Genomic DNA, 14,666 nt, shown 5'->3' on the forward strand with positions numbered 1-14,666 from the left:
GTCTCGATTTACCCCTCTCCACTGAAGTGCGAAAATCGAGCACGGGCAAGTATTCGCATTAAATTGCTCACGCTAATCATGACCATTCGGGAAATACTAGCCAATTGCTTAAATGTAAATCTCACACTTTATAAAATTAATGCCAATTGTTCTCTTTGCACGCACTTTTAATTTATTTTGGGTTTGCGAAATAAGCTTGCTTAAGATGGATGTTGAAGAATGTAATCTAAAAAGAACAAGAGGCGGTATGAATACATTCCTAATCAGGTTAGCTTAGGGGCCTTTGATATGGAATAATGCGAATCATTAATTGGAGTATTTGAATCTTTTATAAGGCGTTGCCTTGGCCTTGGCATTCCACAGGCTAAGCCTTGAAGGCGGTTGGTAAAACTGTATTTTAATGCTGAAGAAAGATAAATTAAGCCAGCTGTGTATTTTGAACTGAGATTTAATTTGAAATTTAAAATCAATTTTACTCTCAAAAAATTTTTATTTTTCCTAACTAAGAATGTAATTTGTTTATAGAAAAGATCTGCTGATATTTAATTTCAGTAAACAAAAAAAGCTTTCCAATGAATTCCTTTTTTGTATTTTATGCAGATCCTTGCTTATATAAACTTTGTGGTTCCGTTTAAAATATTTTTTCAAGGAACTCATTTGGATCACAATTGAATGGAAAACATCCCCTGAGAGGTCATTAAAATCTCTTGTTTACATACATATTTCGAAATTTTATTAAAAAATATTTACATTGACGTAAAAACTAAGCAACACAACTAGGTTAAGGAGCTAAATGAGGTCTTATAATGGGATGGGTGCGGGATAATACTTTTGCCTGTCGGGTGATCTGTGGTAGGAAGCCCTTACTGGTGGTGGTAGTACTCATGACCTTCGTGGGCGGCCTGGGAGTGGGCGGGGGACTCGTAGCTGGCGTAGTGGTGCTGCTGGTGATCCTGCTCCTGGGGCTGCTCAGCCTGGTGGGTGGTGTAGGCGGGGGCGGTGTAGGCAGGGGCGGCGTAGGTGGGGGCGGCATAGGTGGGGGCCACATAAGCTGGGGCAGGGGCGGAATAGCTCTTGATCACGGCAGCGGGCGCGGCAGGGGCGTGGTGATATTGGACGGGAGCAGCAGCCACCACCTTGTGCACATGGGCCAGGGGCTCGCGGTGCACCACGGCATTGAATCCGTTGACGGAGTCAGCGGTGTACTTTACCGTGCGGCGGAAGCCATCGGCGTCATCCAGGGAGTACTCGCCCTGCACCACATCCCCGTCCCTGGACTCCACCTGGCTCTTCGAGTCCCCGGAGAGGGCATCCTGCACATCGTAGGCAAAGTTGTACTTGGGATGGGGATCGTCGGGGTACACCTCGTGGCCGTGGGGATGGATCTCGTGCTGCTTCTGGTAGATCACATGCTGCGGCTGGTGGGCCTGGTGGGCCTGGTACAGCTGGGGCTGCTGTTCGTGCTGCTCCACCTGGATGAGTCCCGCGGATACGGCTGCCAGGCAGCAGGAGACCAGAGCAATCAGCTGGAAAAGTAACGAAATATATTATAGCCTGTTGCCAAGGTGGGAATTACATCAGCCCCGGTTTACCTTGAAAGCCATTTGGCGAGCGTTTGAGGTTGATGGGCAAATTGCAGAGCGAAAGAAGCGAGACTTTGTCCTCCTTCTGTGGAGTGCGTGGCTTGAATAATAATCGAACCGCCGCTGCATTTGTATTTATAGACGAAATTTTCGTTGGCCCCACATCTCCGGCCCATTGTCTCTCCGCCGGCCTTTCTTTCACTTTTCAACTCGGTGGCTTACAGAAATCACTTCGATCGTAATTCATTTGCATGCCTCCCTACCCGCCGATCGGTAGATTTACCCAAAAAGATTTGCACCCACGAGTCACACCCATTTCGCTATTGTTATGAATGGGAGACGGACGGCGAATAAGCGGACAAAGCAGCCAGAGTTGTTACAAACAAAAGACTTAAGCGAGCAACTCGCCACGGATCAGCCTTTTGGAAATCGGGGTATTGGGAGATTGGGGGTTCGTGGTTTTGGGGCACACTCAACTCGTGTAAGTAACCCAATAAATCGCCGCTTGATCGATGAACAGCATTGCACTTGACACAAGCGCACACATTTGGTAAAAATAGAGAAATACGGCTGGAGATACACCTCCTCCCCTAACCCCCCCATTGGTAAATGACCCAAAAAAGATGCCTGATCACCGCACATGGATAAATGGACAAGTAACGTTTAAGCTTTCAAGTCGAAGCTTTTTGCTCTCAGTCTTACAGCTATAATTGTGGCATTGGTAAGTGCTCAATCATGGCCGCAGTCGAAACGCGCAGGAAAGTGACTTAACCGGCGGCCAAGTGATGTAATACAATATTGAGCGGGGGCTGGTACCGAAAGAATTTCATTTGAAGGTCGTCGTCAAAGAAGTGAAAGCAGTAAAATGATCTAAACAAATACTTAAAAAAGGGTGTGTTTGAGATCCAAATGTTTTAATTGGATTATTCATTGATTTCTGATATGTATTATGTCATGAGAATCAAAACATGAATCAATAACCGGTCAAGGTAAACTTATAGTAACAATGATAATATCTTAAGCTAATTAAATCAGGTAAATATCAGTACCTTACATTGAAAAGTAAAAAAAAGGTGTTCATTAATTGGTATAGAAACTCTTTAATCGTGGTCGTAAAGTGGCCCTTATCTTGATATGGTATATCTTCAATAGAAGCTATCCTTAAGCTAACTTAAACAATTTTAATAATGTATTAAGAAACACAGGAATCAATGACCGCTTAAGACCGATTTAATGCTCCACTCATTTTCAATTTTAATCCACATCAATTAATTTAGTTTATTTTCATTTCACTTTCAATCCAACGTTTTAATTATCTAATTTGTTACCCCCATTGTTGTGCAAAAGGTCCGAGATCATTACCCGACAATCAAAAAATGAGACTAGAGATTAAAAGAACGATTCATATCTCGTCTGACGTACGTCTGGCCGCAAGTCAAACCAGTTCCTGTTCACTTCAATTTCACATAGTCATCGTAGGAATACGAATCGAAATAGGTGCTAAAATTGGAAGGAGAGAAGCCGGTAACTTAGATCCGTTAGATACAAACTAAAACACCAACCGGAAGGCAATTGCCCACGCAATTTTCGCTACAATTTAGAATTTATTTATTAAAAAAATCAATTCATTTCTTTTGGTAAGCTTTATCAAACGCGATGAACGCACCTTCAATATACAAAAGTTCTAATATCAAGTTTTGTGACGAAATGTGCTTTTACATTCGACTAAATAAATACAGTTTCTAAAATGTTTTTATTTAAAATATTTAAACTTCTCGCATACTAACGTAAAATAAAGCGTGCCAAATAAGAACATTATAGGTACAAGATTTTTCGTCACAAAACTTGATAAAATGATGTTTTTCTCTGATATCAAACGTTTTTGTTTTAAGCATCAACTATAAAATGGGAGTCCTCTTAACTTTTGCTGTAATACTCATATGAGCTTTTGTAATAGCATTAAAACGAATATATATATATATTTTGGGAAGGCCAATTTCACTTGGTTGTTGTTTCCCGTTCTAAATTACGGAAACATTGTTCAATCATTGTTAGGAATCGGAAATTGAACATACAAAATTTTTTACGTTTTTGGACTTTTTATTATTAATGTATACAAAAAATGTTTAGTCTTTAGTTGTCAATAATAACCCTCTAAATGTTTTCCTTTTACTTAAAAAATATCTATTAAAAATGCCTTCTCATTAAATTAATGTTGCCTAGTTTTCAGCAAATTAAGAAAGCATGATAGGTTTTTCGTATTGAACTTTATATCGCTCAATAACTTTCAAACGGTAATTTTTATAACAAAATCAACAGTTGAGGGATATATAGTTAAAATTTGAAAAGAAATCGTTCGAACCAATGTTGAGAAAATAGTATAATAAATGGATTTAAGAGTTTTTTTAAGCTATAACCTTAAATCTATTGTATTAAGACAATTGTATATAGGACAGCGTGATCAGCATATTGAATTTCCTTTTCAGCGACATATAGTAGGTACACTCATAAAATTATTTTTCTAAATACTAGAAAAATCGCCCTAAACATGAAATCGCCCTAACATTAAGAAAAATCGCCCTAAATATAGGAATAATCGCCATAAAAAATATGTTTTAGGGTTAATTTTTCTAAAATTTCTATTATTTAGGGCGAATTTTTCCGAGCATATGCTTTTAATATTTTCTCATATTTAGGGCAAATTGCCTTATTTCGTGGAACAAAAAATCATCCAAAATCGCCCTTGAAACTAGAAAATCGCCCTTGAAATTTGAAATTCGGTAGCCTAGCGGTCTAATGCGTTAAACTATCAAACTCATCTAAATGGCGTGAGTTCGAGCCCACAAAGAGTCAACATTTATTTTTCTTTTTTGTGCAAGTTTTAAGAATTTAATTCTTAAACAATTTTGTGTGCAGGGGCAAAAAAAATTTTAGAACACGTCAAAATAACAAATAAAAAAAATGTATATTACATTAAAATAATAATTTTTTAATGTATTTAGTCTAATTGGGTAAAATAACACAAAATTTGTTGTCGTTAGTGAGAATATTTCTTAGAATTAAATTGAAAATTGGTTCTTAGAACAAATTGAGATATGCACCCTTTTTGCGCGTCGCTTATCGCGATGCGTCTTTGGTGCAGCGGTAGTGCTCTCGACTGCGAACCCAGCGGTCGTGAGTTCGATTCTCGCTGCGACCACGAAGATTTTTCTCAAGAAGTAAGTTTTTTTATATTAATGTTATTTCCCTGATTCTGTTTAATGACTACTTTTCAGTTCATATGACTCTAATTTAGCAGTTTACCAACATGCGTGGAGCGGCCAAATAATAACCTTGCCCTCTTTTCTCACCCTCTCAAATAATAGTGAAAAAAGGACACTAAAGTCAAATAATCCTAAACAAAATCCTGTAAAAAGTACCGCAGATAATGTTTGCCGAGAACCGAGAACTTGTCCAAACACGATTTTTTTTATAAAAATTAGTTTTAATATTTAGGGCACTTGCTCTTGTTTTTAGGGCGCTTCACCATAATTTCAAGAAATACCGCCTTTGATACTTAAAATATTTTTTCATATGTTAAGGGTGTTTACCTTTGAAAAAAGAAAAATCGCCCTAGACTTAAGAAAATTAACCTTAGATCTAAGAAAAATCGCCCTAAATGTAAGACCAATACATGCCTATTTTTAGAAAATGTTGCCCTTATTTTGTTACCCAGTCGCCATTGACCCCCGTTTTAGGGCGATTTTCCTTGTTTTTAGGGCGATTTTACAGTAAAATTTCTATGAGTGTACTGTAGCTTTAGTTGTTAAGAAACTACAAGCCTTCAAAATCTTTCCTTTTTTTGGTTTTCCCGCTAGTATAGCGAGTTTATCCAAAATGTTTTCTATCTCGGGCTTCCTAATAAAGTACCGAAGACATAACACCAAAGAGAGATTCAAACAAACCCACAAAACAAAGGGACAAACATTTTAATTTTAGAAAGTCCCCCGAAATCTTGGTTTTGGAATAACTTTAAAATGGTGCTGCAGATTTCAACAAATGAGGTCTCATTCGGTGCTTATTTTTAGTAAGAACAAAATAAGAACTAACAACCTCAGACATTTATCACCACCAGCCCCAACATCTCCAATTCTAAATTTGTACTCGTTATCCCAAGTCAAATAAAATTATCAAGGTCTTGGTATGCAATCCCTTTAGTTTTTGCGATACCATTTCAATTCTGCGGCTTTAAATAGAATTCGGCCTCGTACAGGTAACGAAGATCCCAATTCGGATTGTTTTTAAATATCTAAATATTGAATCAACATTTTGTCGAGGATTTTTTGGACCTTCGCAGAGTGATAAGGCTTGTTTCCGTATTCAAATATGTTTCTCTGCATTGCAATGATTTAATTTAAAGTTTGGAAAACCAGAAATACCAATTGAGTACTTTTGCGTTGGCGACAACCATTGCACGCATGATTAAAATATTTTCGGGACCGCATAACACATCTAAAACCGGATTTCGCGGGCATAGTGTAATCAAATAAAATAATATATCTTCGGTACTATTTAAGTATATATGTGTTATATAGTAAATACGAAAATTGAATAAAAGTATATTTATATTTCAATAGCGGCTTAATCCTTATATTCCATCGCCATACTTTGACTTTTCAGTTTATTTAAGTTTTTCTATTATTATTTTTAGAATTAATTTGAAAACGAGAGGCAACGGATCTTCACCATCAAAGTATTTTAATGTCAACCGAGAACATATTTTATTTTATTAGGAAAAGTGCCGCCATTCATGGTTGATTTGAGGAGTCTTTCGGGTGCAGGCAGACGGCATTTTCGCAGCTTTCCCCAGAGAAAACTCATTCGCCTCGGCCTCATTCGTCAACCAGCATTTTGGGTTTTGCCTGTCAACGTTTTAAGGTATTTGGGAGAGAGGCGCTGGACCAGGACAACTAAGCCACATGATGCCAATGTCGTCCCATGTCGTCGACTACGCACATTTCTGACAGAAGCGGTGAAAATTTAAGATTGATCACCGGGCCGAGTGTTTGCTGGAAATTGGTTGAGCTGTTTGGGTGTCCGGGTGTCGATGTCGAGTGCCGGCTAAAACCCAAATAATGTTGGAAAATGTCCGCCCGCAGCAGGATCCGTATCCCCCGAAGGATAGGCCAGACCGAGTGCAGGGGGAGTAGCCGTCAAGTTGGATTAATTTAATTAGCAGACACCACTCCACCTGGCGAAACACCGCTGACCAGGCACGACTGCAACTGTGAGGTCAATGCTGGGCTGAGTTAAAAATTAAAAAATTCCAACGGAACGTATTTGTATTGAAAACAATAAAAGTAATCACTTCAGTAGCCCGCTGACCGTCAACGGCCGGCTAACTCGAAGACATTGTCTCTATTGGACAACTGTTGAAAAAACTTTGGTTAATTACAATTTAGTTTGCTTAATTTTGTGGGGAACACTCAAGCACTCGAGCACCGACATTTGTTTGGCTTAATAATCGGCGAGCAATTTACCAAGGGTTAAGCTGGAAATGGTTTATGGGGATTACAGTGCGAAGTAAACGCTGTCCGGCCGGCGACTCGAATAATGCCAATTAAACTTGCACAGAAACCAGTTCACTTACCATTTTCTTTATGTCTCATTTTTGGCAGTAGCCACCGCACCATCAGCAGCAGCACCTGTGCGTCCACCTTTGAAATCTGCTGACTGTTTGCTGGATATCTGGTGGCAATCGCCTCACATATAGTTTATAGGCTTTGCTGTCGGGCCTGACCTTGATACACATAAATTATTGTTCGCACTGCGGCCTTTCTGGTAGGAGAATAATGAAATATTTGGGTACATTCGCTGCACTATTTTTTAGATCACTCGGCAAAGTAAAAGTCAAGGGGGTCTACGAACAAACTATAAGCTGAGGGATTGTCGAGGATTGGTTTTAAAATACCCAACAATAATGATACTCACAGAATTCAATTATGGTATTCGAGATGCCACAAAATGGCATTAAAGAATTATACAAGTTACCAGGCAAGCACTTTTTAGGTAGAAAACATATTTTGTAGTAACAAAATTTCCAAAAGCTTTTACGCTCTAATCCTCCAGTTCAATAAACTGTTGGCACTTGTACAAGCTTGTGGAAATGTTCTTGTCCATCGTCTCTACAATCGGACCAATTACGGATAAGTCGATATCAACCAGAAGATAAAAACCCAAAAACATGAACACTTGATTGGATTTTTCGCTTTTTTTGGTAGCCTATTGTTGTTTTTCGTTTATTGTTTACACCTAAACTTAAACTCAAATGTAAATTTTGTCCAAAGGGCCGAGACGACGTTTGGTGGGTGATGGATGGATGGGTGGTGGATGGCTGATGGCGGTGTTGTGCGGCCTTCCAACGATTCAATGTTCCGTGATGAGTGCCAATAGGTGTTCTGGCCAGGTGCAAGCCCTGATTGAGCCCTAGTTTCGTTTTCTTGGACGGATCCGGTCTGTCATCATTAACAACTAGGTGTTGATTTGGAAGGTGGAAACAAAATCCTGATCATTTTTGGTTATTATTCAGAGCAGCGGCAAGGCCGATACAGAAAAGAAAAATCTGCAAGAAATGAAAATATTAGTAATAGAAATTGCTTAGAAAATATAGATTTAGTAAGGAGTTGTATGTTTTTAAATGTAACTTTAAAACATTATTTTTAATATTTCAATATGCATATATAAAATATATTTCTACAAAACGTAATAAAAATATTTTTAAGGCTTAAGTAATTAACAAATTTGTTTTCAACTTCCATCAAATGAACATAAATGTTTTAAATGAATACTAAAATATTTAACGTTTGTGAATAATAAATCACAATTTTTCCTGATATTCTACATAGTTACCTCTACATATCTGCCAATTGGGAGTCTGCAAGCAGGCTGAATCCTGAAGAAAGGTATCCAAAGATGGGTTTTTGATGGTTTTTTGGTCTGAGTGACCCCAAGGCGCGATCGCAAGCTGCTCCTGGTCCCGAACCTCTCGGACTCAACACAAAACACTGAATGAGCCAGCCAGGAGCCCCTGCCCTCTATTTATACGAAAGCCCGGGATCGAAAGCCTGTTTACCCCTGGTGAGGTTCGACGATCCTTTAACTCACTTCATCGGGCTTGTTTCTGGATTTTTTTCCTGTTCCCTTTGTTTTCCCTGGGCTTGTGCTTTCTGTTGTTGTCCGGTTGCATTGTCAGTTTGCATTGTTGTTCCCTGCTTTCTGGATGATAATGACGATGGTGAAGTTGAGAAGGGTTTTGGCTGCGTATCGACGTGGAGAAGCACCCGAAATCAGAAATCTTCCACTTGATTAGTCGTACTTTGGCTTTGTAAAAGGGTGATGTCGAAGGAAGCAGTTGGCTAGCTGAGATTGCACTCAGAGTCTGACCTTGAAGGGCCCCTCCAGAACCCTCAGTTCAGAATCCAGAATTGTTCTTTAGAAAAAACAACAGGTGCGAGCTGTCTAGCTCCCCCTAAAGATCCTATGAAAGCTGTGGGAAAATACAGCCTCGAACTAGAGACACACTGAAACAGCTCCCCCGATGAGTTGTAAGACCATTTATCACCCGGCAAGTAAAGTCATGACCCCATAATTTCCGTTTTATATTACAAACATCAACAACAAAGGGATTCTCTTCGCGTTGCGGTAGACGAGGACGAGTCCTTCCATTCAAATGGAAATGACCGACACAAAGCCCAGAAATTTGTCTGCCCCTTCAGACAGACAGAGGGGATCAGGATCCGTTTGGGTATCGGAATCATAATCATCAAGCAGGCCAACGCAGTTCGTTGCCCTCGCAGCCTCCTTAAAGGATCGCCGCACAAAAAACCAGACTGCACCACCAAAAGCACCGCATGAATTGCATTGCTCTAAGACTGCAGAAAGGACTCGGGCAAGGATTGCTCCTATGATGTCTGTGAACTTTTTCGCACATAAAAAAAGCCAGAACTCGTTGTGAAAACAAGCACATAAATAATGCGAGCCCGAACAGGACGATGTGAACGACCTCTGAGAGTCCTTTGCCAGGAGTCTACCTCTGGATAAGTTACCCAAAACACTCTTCTTGTTGTTTTCGTGATATATGTCTACATACTTGTATGCATTTTTTTATTGGTGCTGTCAATAAATAAATGTACAGTAATAATAAAGCCAACAATTCTATGTACAAAGTCGATTTCAGCCAGGATTCTTAGTGGTGGTAGGCGACCGAGGGAGCCGAGTACGAAGTGTAGGCGGCAGCAGGGGCGGCGTAGTGGGAGGGGGCAGCGTAGGTGGCATAGGCAGCGGGGGCGGCATAGTGGGTCACTGGAGCCACGGTCTTGACGACGGCAGGAGCAGCGTAGTGAGCCACTGGGGCAACGCTCTTGACCACAGCAGGGGCGGCGTAGTGGGCAACTGGGGCCACAGTCTTCACAACGGCAGGGGCTGCATAGTGGGCCACAGAGGGGGCGGCGTAGGAGGCGTAGGCAGCGGGGGCGGCGTAGTGGGCGACGGGAGCGGCAACAGTCTTGACGACCGGGGCAACGGCGACGGCCTTGACCAGGGGCTCACGGTTCACCACGGCGTTGAATCCGTTGATGGGGTCGGCGGTGTACTGGACGGTCCTCTTGTAGCCATCGGCGTCGATCAGGGAGTACTCTCCACGGACCACGTCGCCATCGCGCTCCTCCACCTGGCCCTTGTTGTCGCCGGTCAGCTTGTCATCGACTCCGTAGGAGAAGCGGTACTGGGGGTGGGGGTCGTACTCCTCGGCGGCCTTGACCACGACCTTCTGGGCCACGGCCACGGGGGCATGGGCGTAGGTGGCAACCGCGGGGGCGGCATGGTACACCTGGGGGGCGGCAATGGGGGCGTAACCGGCGCTGGCCACGGCGACGAAGGCGAGGGCGAAGACGAACTGGAGGGTATAATCGTTAGATCTCCATCCAAATCAATAATCCCGGATTCCCGTCGGGTTACTCACCTTGAATGCCATTTTGCTGGGAGTGCTGATTGGTTGTTCTTTACAGAAGTGAACTGGATCTGCGAATGATACTTTTCTGGGACCGATCGACAACTTTTATAGTAAATCAAGCTGCCAGCTCTGCTCTGCTTTGGCCCAATCCGTCGACAGCGAGCGTTATTTTCGCGGTGACAGCGAAGCATATTTAATGTTTCACGACTGCGATTGTTGTCGGGCAATAACTTGTACTTCCTGTTCGTGGCGCTAAGCTCTGTGGGTGTGCAAATGCTTTTGGCCACAGATTCTAAAGCCGTCAGCACCAAAAGAGTGAAAGATCTTCGGCGAAAGGTTGGCTTGGAAACAAAGGGCTTGGCCCGGCTTAATGTGTGGCTAATTACTGAACCAAATTACTAGGCATAAAATTGTATGAATGAGATGTACTAAATTTGTTCATCTATTTTACAGAAGTGTGAGCAATTATTTCCTTAATATTTCTTTACATTCCCTTGTTTCCATATTCTGATCGTAGGATCTTTTTCTAAGCTTCTTAAGAAATAATAATCTTGAGATAAAATCATTGTTGAAACGGTTTCGTAATCTCTTATGAGTTATGTAACTTTAAAAATGTGCCGGTTATTTGGATAGAAGGTTTAGTGACCTTTTGCTCAGCATTCTTTTTTACAAGTCTGCTACCTCAAAATTGAATCAGAAACAAGGATCAGCAAACCTTAGCAAAGGTGCCATATTAAGATTATCTATAGAAAATTTTATTTTACTTGTCTTGAGAGATATTTTCTCTTTAAAGGATGGGATTTTTGAAATATAAAGATCCCTATTTATAACTTTTATCTTGTTCATTTTTTCTTTAAATCCATTTTCCCACTGATATTACGGCAGATACTAATTTCAAAGATGTTATATTACTTAGATGGCTTTTGCATTGATATGAACTCTGTTTTAAATATGTTACGTAATACATTATCCCTGAAGGAGGCAACCGCAATCCAATTTTGTTAATTTCCCTTTTCGAGTCGAATATAGAGAATCGCTGTTTCATTCCTAAATTATCAGACACTTTTCGCCCTTTACGCAATCTGCAAGAATCAAGGCCACCCAGCATCAAGACACATCCCAAATCCCATCCTTTAAAGATCTGCGATTAATCGGAACGCTATTAGCAGATGCAATCATTTCACAACGACCAATTTGTACATGGGCACCTGGCAGAAGGGAAATCCCGCCGAATCCGACGAATCCTTTCTAAATAATTGGACTGCACTTCGCATTCGCCAATCTCCTCTCTTGGCCCTCTGCCGTCGACTCTGCCGACTGCGACGTTGACTTCGCAGAGCGGTGACTTCGCGCTAATTTGGAGCATGATATTCAGAAGGTCAAGCGTAGGCACCTTGCCTCACATGAGCAGAAAGTGCAAGCGGGGGCTATAAAACCACTGGCCGGGCCAGAAGCCACATCATACAGCCCTCAGCACCGTTTCTGCAAAGAACCAGCCCTCAAATCAAAAAACAAACCTTTAAAATGGCATTCAAGGTGGGTCCTATTTAAGATATCCTCCTACGATTTATCTAACGATTATACCCTCCAGTTCGTCTTCGCCCTCGCCTTCGTCGCCGTGGCCAGCGCCGGTTACGCCCCTATTGCCGCTCCCCAGGTGTACCATGCCGCCCCCGCGGTTGCCACTTACGCTCATGCCCCCGTGGCCGTTGCCCAGAAGGTCGTGGTCAAGGCCGCCGAGGAGTACGACCCCCACCCCCAGTACCGCTTCTCCTACGGAGTCGATGACAAGCTGACCGGCGACAACAAGGGCCAGGTGGAGGAGCGCGATGGCGACGTGGTCCGTGGAGAGTACTCCCTGATCGACGCCGATGGCTACAAGAGGACCGTCCAGTACACCGCCGACCCCATCAACGGATTCAACGCCGTGGTGAACCGTGAGCCCCTGGTCAAGGCCGTCGCCGTTGCCCCGGTCGTCAAGACTGTTGCCGCTCCCGTCGCCCACTATGCCGCCCCCGCTGCCTACGCCTCCTACGCCGCCCCCTCTGTGGCCCACTACGCCGCCCCTGCCGTTGTGAGCACTGTGGCCCCAGTTGCCCACTACGCCGCCCCTGCTGTGGTCAAGACCGTGGCTCCAGTGGCGCACTATGACGCCCCCGCTACCTACACCTCCTACGCCGCCCCCGCTGTTGCCTACCATCACTAAGAACTGCCATTCCACATTCTACATCCCTTTATTGTTATAGTTTTACAAACGACCACTAAAAATAAACCAATATTTGTCATTTAAATAGCCAATTTCACTCTATAACTGTATCCGGCTCTAAGGATACGTTTGACCTGGGGCGGAATTCAATTTAAGATTCAAACACAATTTAATTATTTCTGCTTCATTAGGGCTCAATTCGAATGGCTGTATAGCCAATTAATTGAACTGGGCTGCGACATTGAAATTCCAAAGTTTGGGTTTTAAAGTTTAATTGGATTTTTCTTTCAATCGTTCCATTCCATTCAGAGACCCATTTGCTACACCCGCTACGATTCGATTCAGCTCTGAATATTGACCAACCCTATCAGCGAATAATAAATCATAATCTGATAGCTGTAAAGTATGTATGCTTATATAAGTATGTCACGGATTTAACTATAACAACATGGGATTCTGTGTTGTAGCACGTGGTCATTTGGCTTCCGGTTGGTGTTTCGGTTATTCTCGGTTATTTGCAAAACGGACCTCTGTAGCCGGCTTTTTCCATTCCAATTATAGCAACTATTCTTATTCATATTCGTATCATGACGCGTATGACGTAGAATAGACGGCACTATAAACTAGTTTTTTTTGGAGGCAGACAGACTTTTTATACTCGTTACTCGTAGAGTAAAAGGGTATACTAGATTCGTCGGAAAGTATGTAACAGGCAGAAGGAAGCGTTTCCGACCCCATAGTGTATATATATTCTTGATCAGGATCACTAGCCGAGTAGATCTAGCCATGTCCGTGTGTCCGTCTGTCCGTCTGTCTGTCCGTTCGGATGAACGCTGAGATCTTGTAGTTTGTGGGCGTTAGAGTGGGCGTGGCATATTCGCATAACAAACTTTCGCTGCGTACAAGGCTACGGAATCTAAATCTGAAATTCCAATACTCTATCTTTGATAGTTTCCGAGATATCCGCGTTCATACTAACGATTTTTTGAAGTTTTTGGCGTTAAAGTGGGCGTGGCAAACTTTTTTATTATGTCAATCGATAGGTATTGATGAGAACAATTTATTTCAGTTTAAATTTTTCCTCTAGCATCAAAACTGTAGGAGGCACAGTTTTGGGCGGTTTGTGGGCGTTTGAGTGGGCGTGGCACTCTACTGAAACAAACTTGCGCTGCGAGATCTCAGCGTTCATCCGGACAGACGGACAGACGGTCAGACGGACAGACGGACAGACGGACATGGCTAGATCGACTCGGCTAGTGATCCTGATCAAGAATATATATACTTTATGGGGTCGGAAACGCTTCATTCTGCCTGTTACATACTTTCCGACGAATCTAGTATACCCTTTTACTCTACGAGTAATGGGTATAAACATTGTTCAAATAGACCAAATTAATTTAAAAGGACCCATCCAATCGAATTCGTGATTTGACCCATGAAATAGTGACTCTAAATATTCTAAAGTAAAAGTTACTATAAATCATAATATGTAAGAATTCTAAATCTGAAATCATATATCTCTAGCTCTTACAGTTTCCGAGATCCCTGCTTTTACACGGACATACAGACGAACATGGCTAGATCGACTCGCCTAGTAAGCTTAATCAATAACATATATAATTTATAGGGTCAGAAAAGATCCCTTCTACCTGCTATATACTATTCTTTGAATTCAATATACAATATATAAGTAATTTATAAAAGGGGGTAGGCTATAGTCGAGGACCTTATATATCCTCCGACTATTAGCCATCCAGCTTTACTTATTATTTAATAGTCAGATTTAAACGATGGGACGTTGTGGGCGTTAGATTGGGCATGGCACTCGGCTGAAGCAAACAGAACAATAAAATAGATTGTAATTCTTCTGAAGAATTTGCGATTCAAT

The 14,666-nt window shown here is 41.9% G+C and overlaps 2 protein-coding genes across 3 annotated transcripts; one reads left to right on the forward strand and one right to left on the reverse strand.

Moving 5' to 3' along the window:
* Positions 1-746: 746 nt before the first annotated feature.
* Positions 747-10,634, reverse strand: LOC119560392 (cuticle protein). Of its 2 annotated transcripts, XM_037873820.1 has the most exons (3): positions 10,582-10,634; positions 9,934-10,515; positions 747-1,364 (listed from the first exon to the last, which is right to left on the reverse strand). In XM_037873820.1, exons 1-3 carry the CDS (start codon positions 10,591-10,593, stop codon positions 864-866), a joined length of 1,095 nt encoding a protein of 364 aa, XP_037729748.1. In that variant the 5' UTR covers positions 10,594-10,634; the 3' UTR covers positions 747-863. The 2 variants fall into 2 exon arrangements, with proteins under 2 accessions (XP_037729748.1, XP_037729747.1); XM_037873819.1 differs by lacking the exons at positions 9,934-10,515; positions 10,582-10,634 and adding an exon at positions 1,593-1,675 and having other exon boundaries at positions 749-1,526.
* Positions 10,635-12,053: 1,419 nt separating this feature from the next.
* LOC119560143 (larval cuticle protein A2B) lies at positions 12,054-12,822 on the forward strand. The gene is made up of 2 exons (XM_037873497.1): positions 12,054-12,108; positions 12,164-12,822. Exons 1-2 carry the CDS (start codon positions 12,097-12,099, stop codon positions 12,776-12,778), a joined length of 627 nt encoding a protein of 208 aa, XP_037729425.1. The 5' UTR covers positions 12,054-12,096; the 3' UTR covers positions 12,779-12,822.
* Positions 12,823-14,666: the final 1,844 nt, after the last annotated feature.

The sequence above is a fragment of the Drosophila subpulchrella genome, unplaced genomic scaffold, assembly GCF_014743375.2.
Source record: "Drosophila subpulchrella strain 33 F10 #4 breed RU33 unplaced genomic scaffold, RU_Dsub_v1.1 Primary Assembly Seq354, whole genome shotgun sequence".
NCBI lineage: Eukaryota > Metazoa > Arthropoda > Insecta > Diptera > Drosophilidae > Drosophila > Drosophila subpulchrella.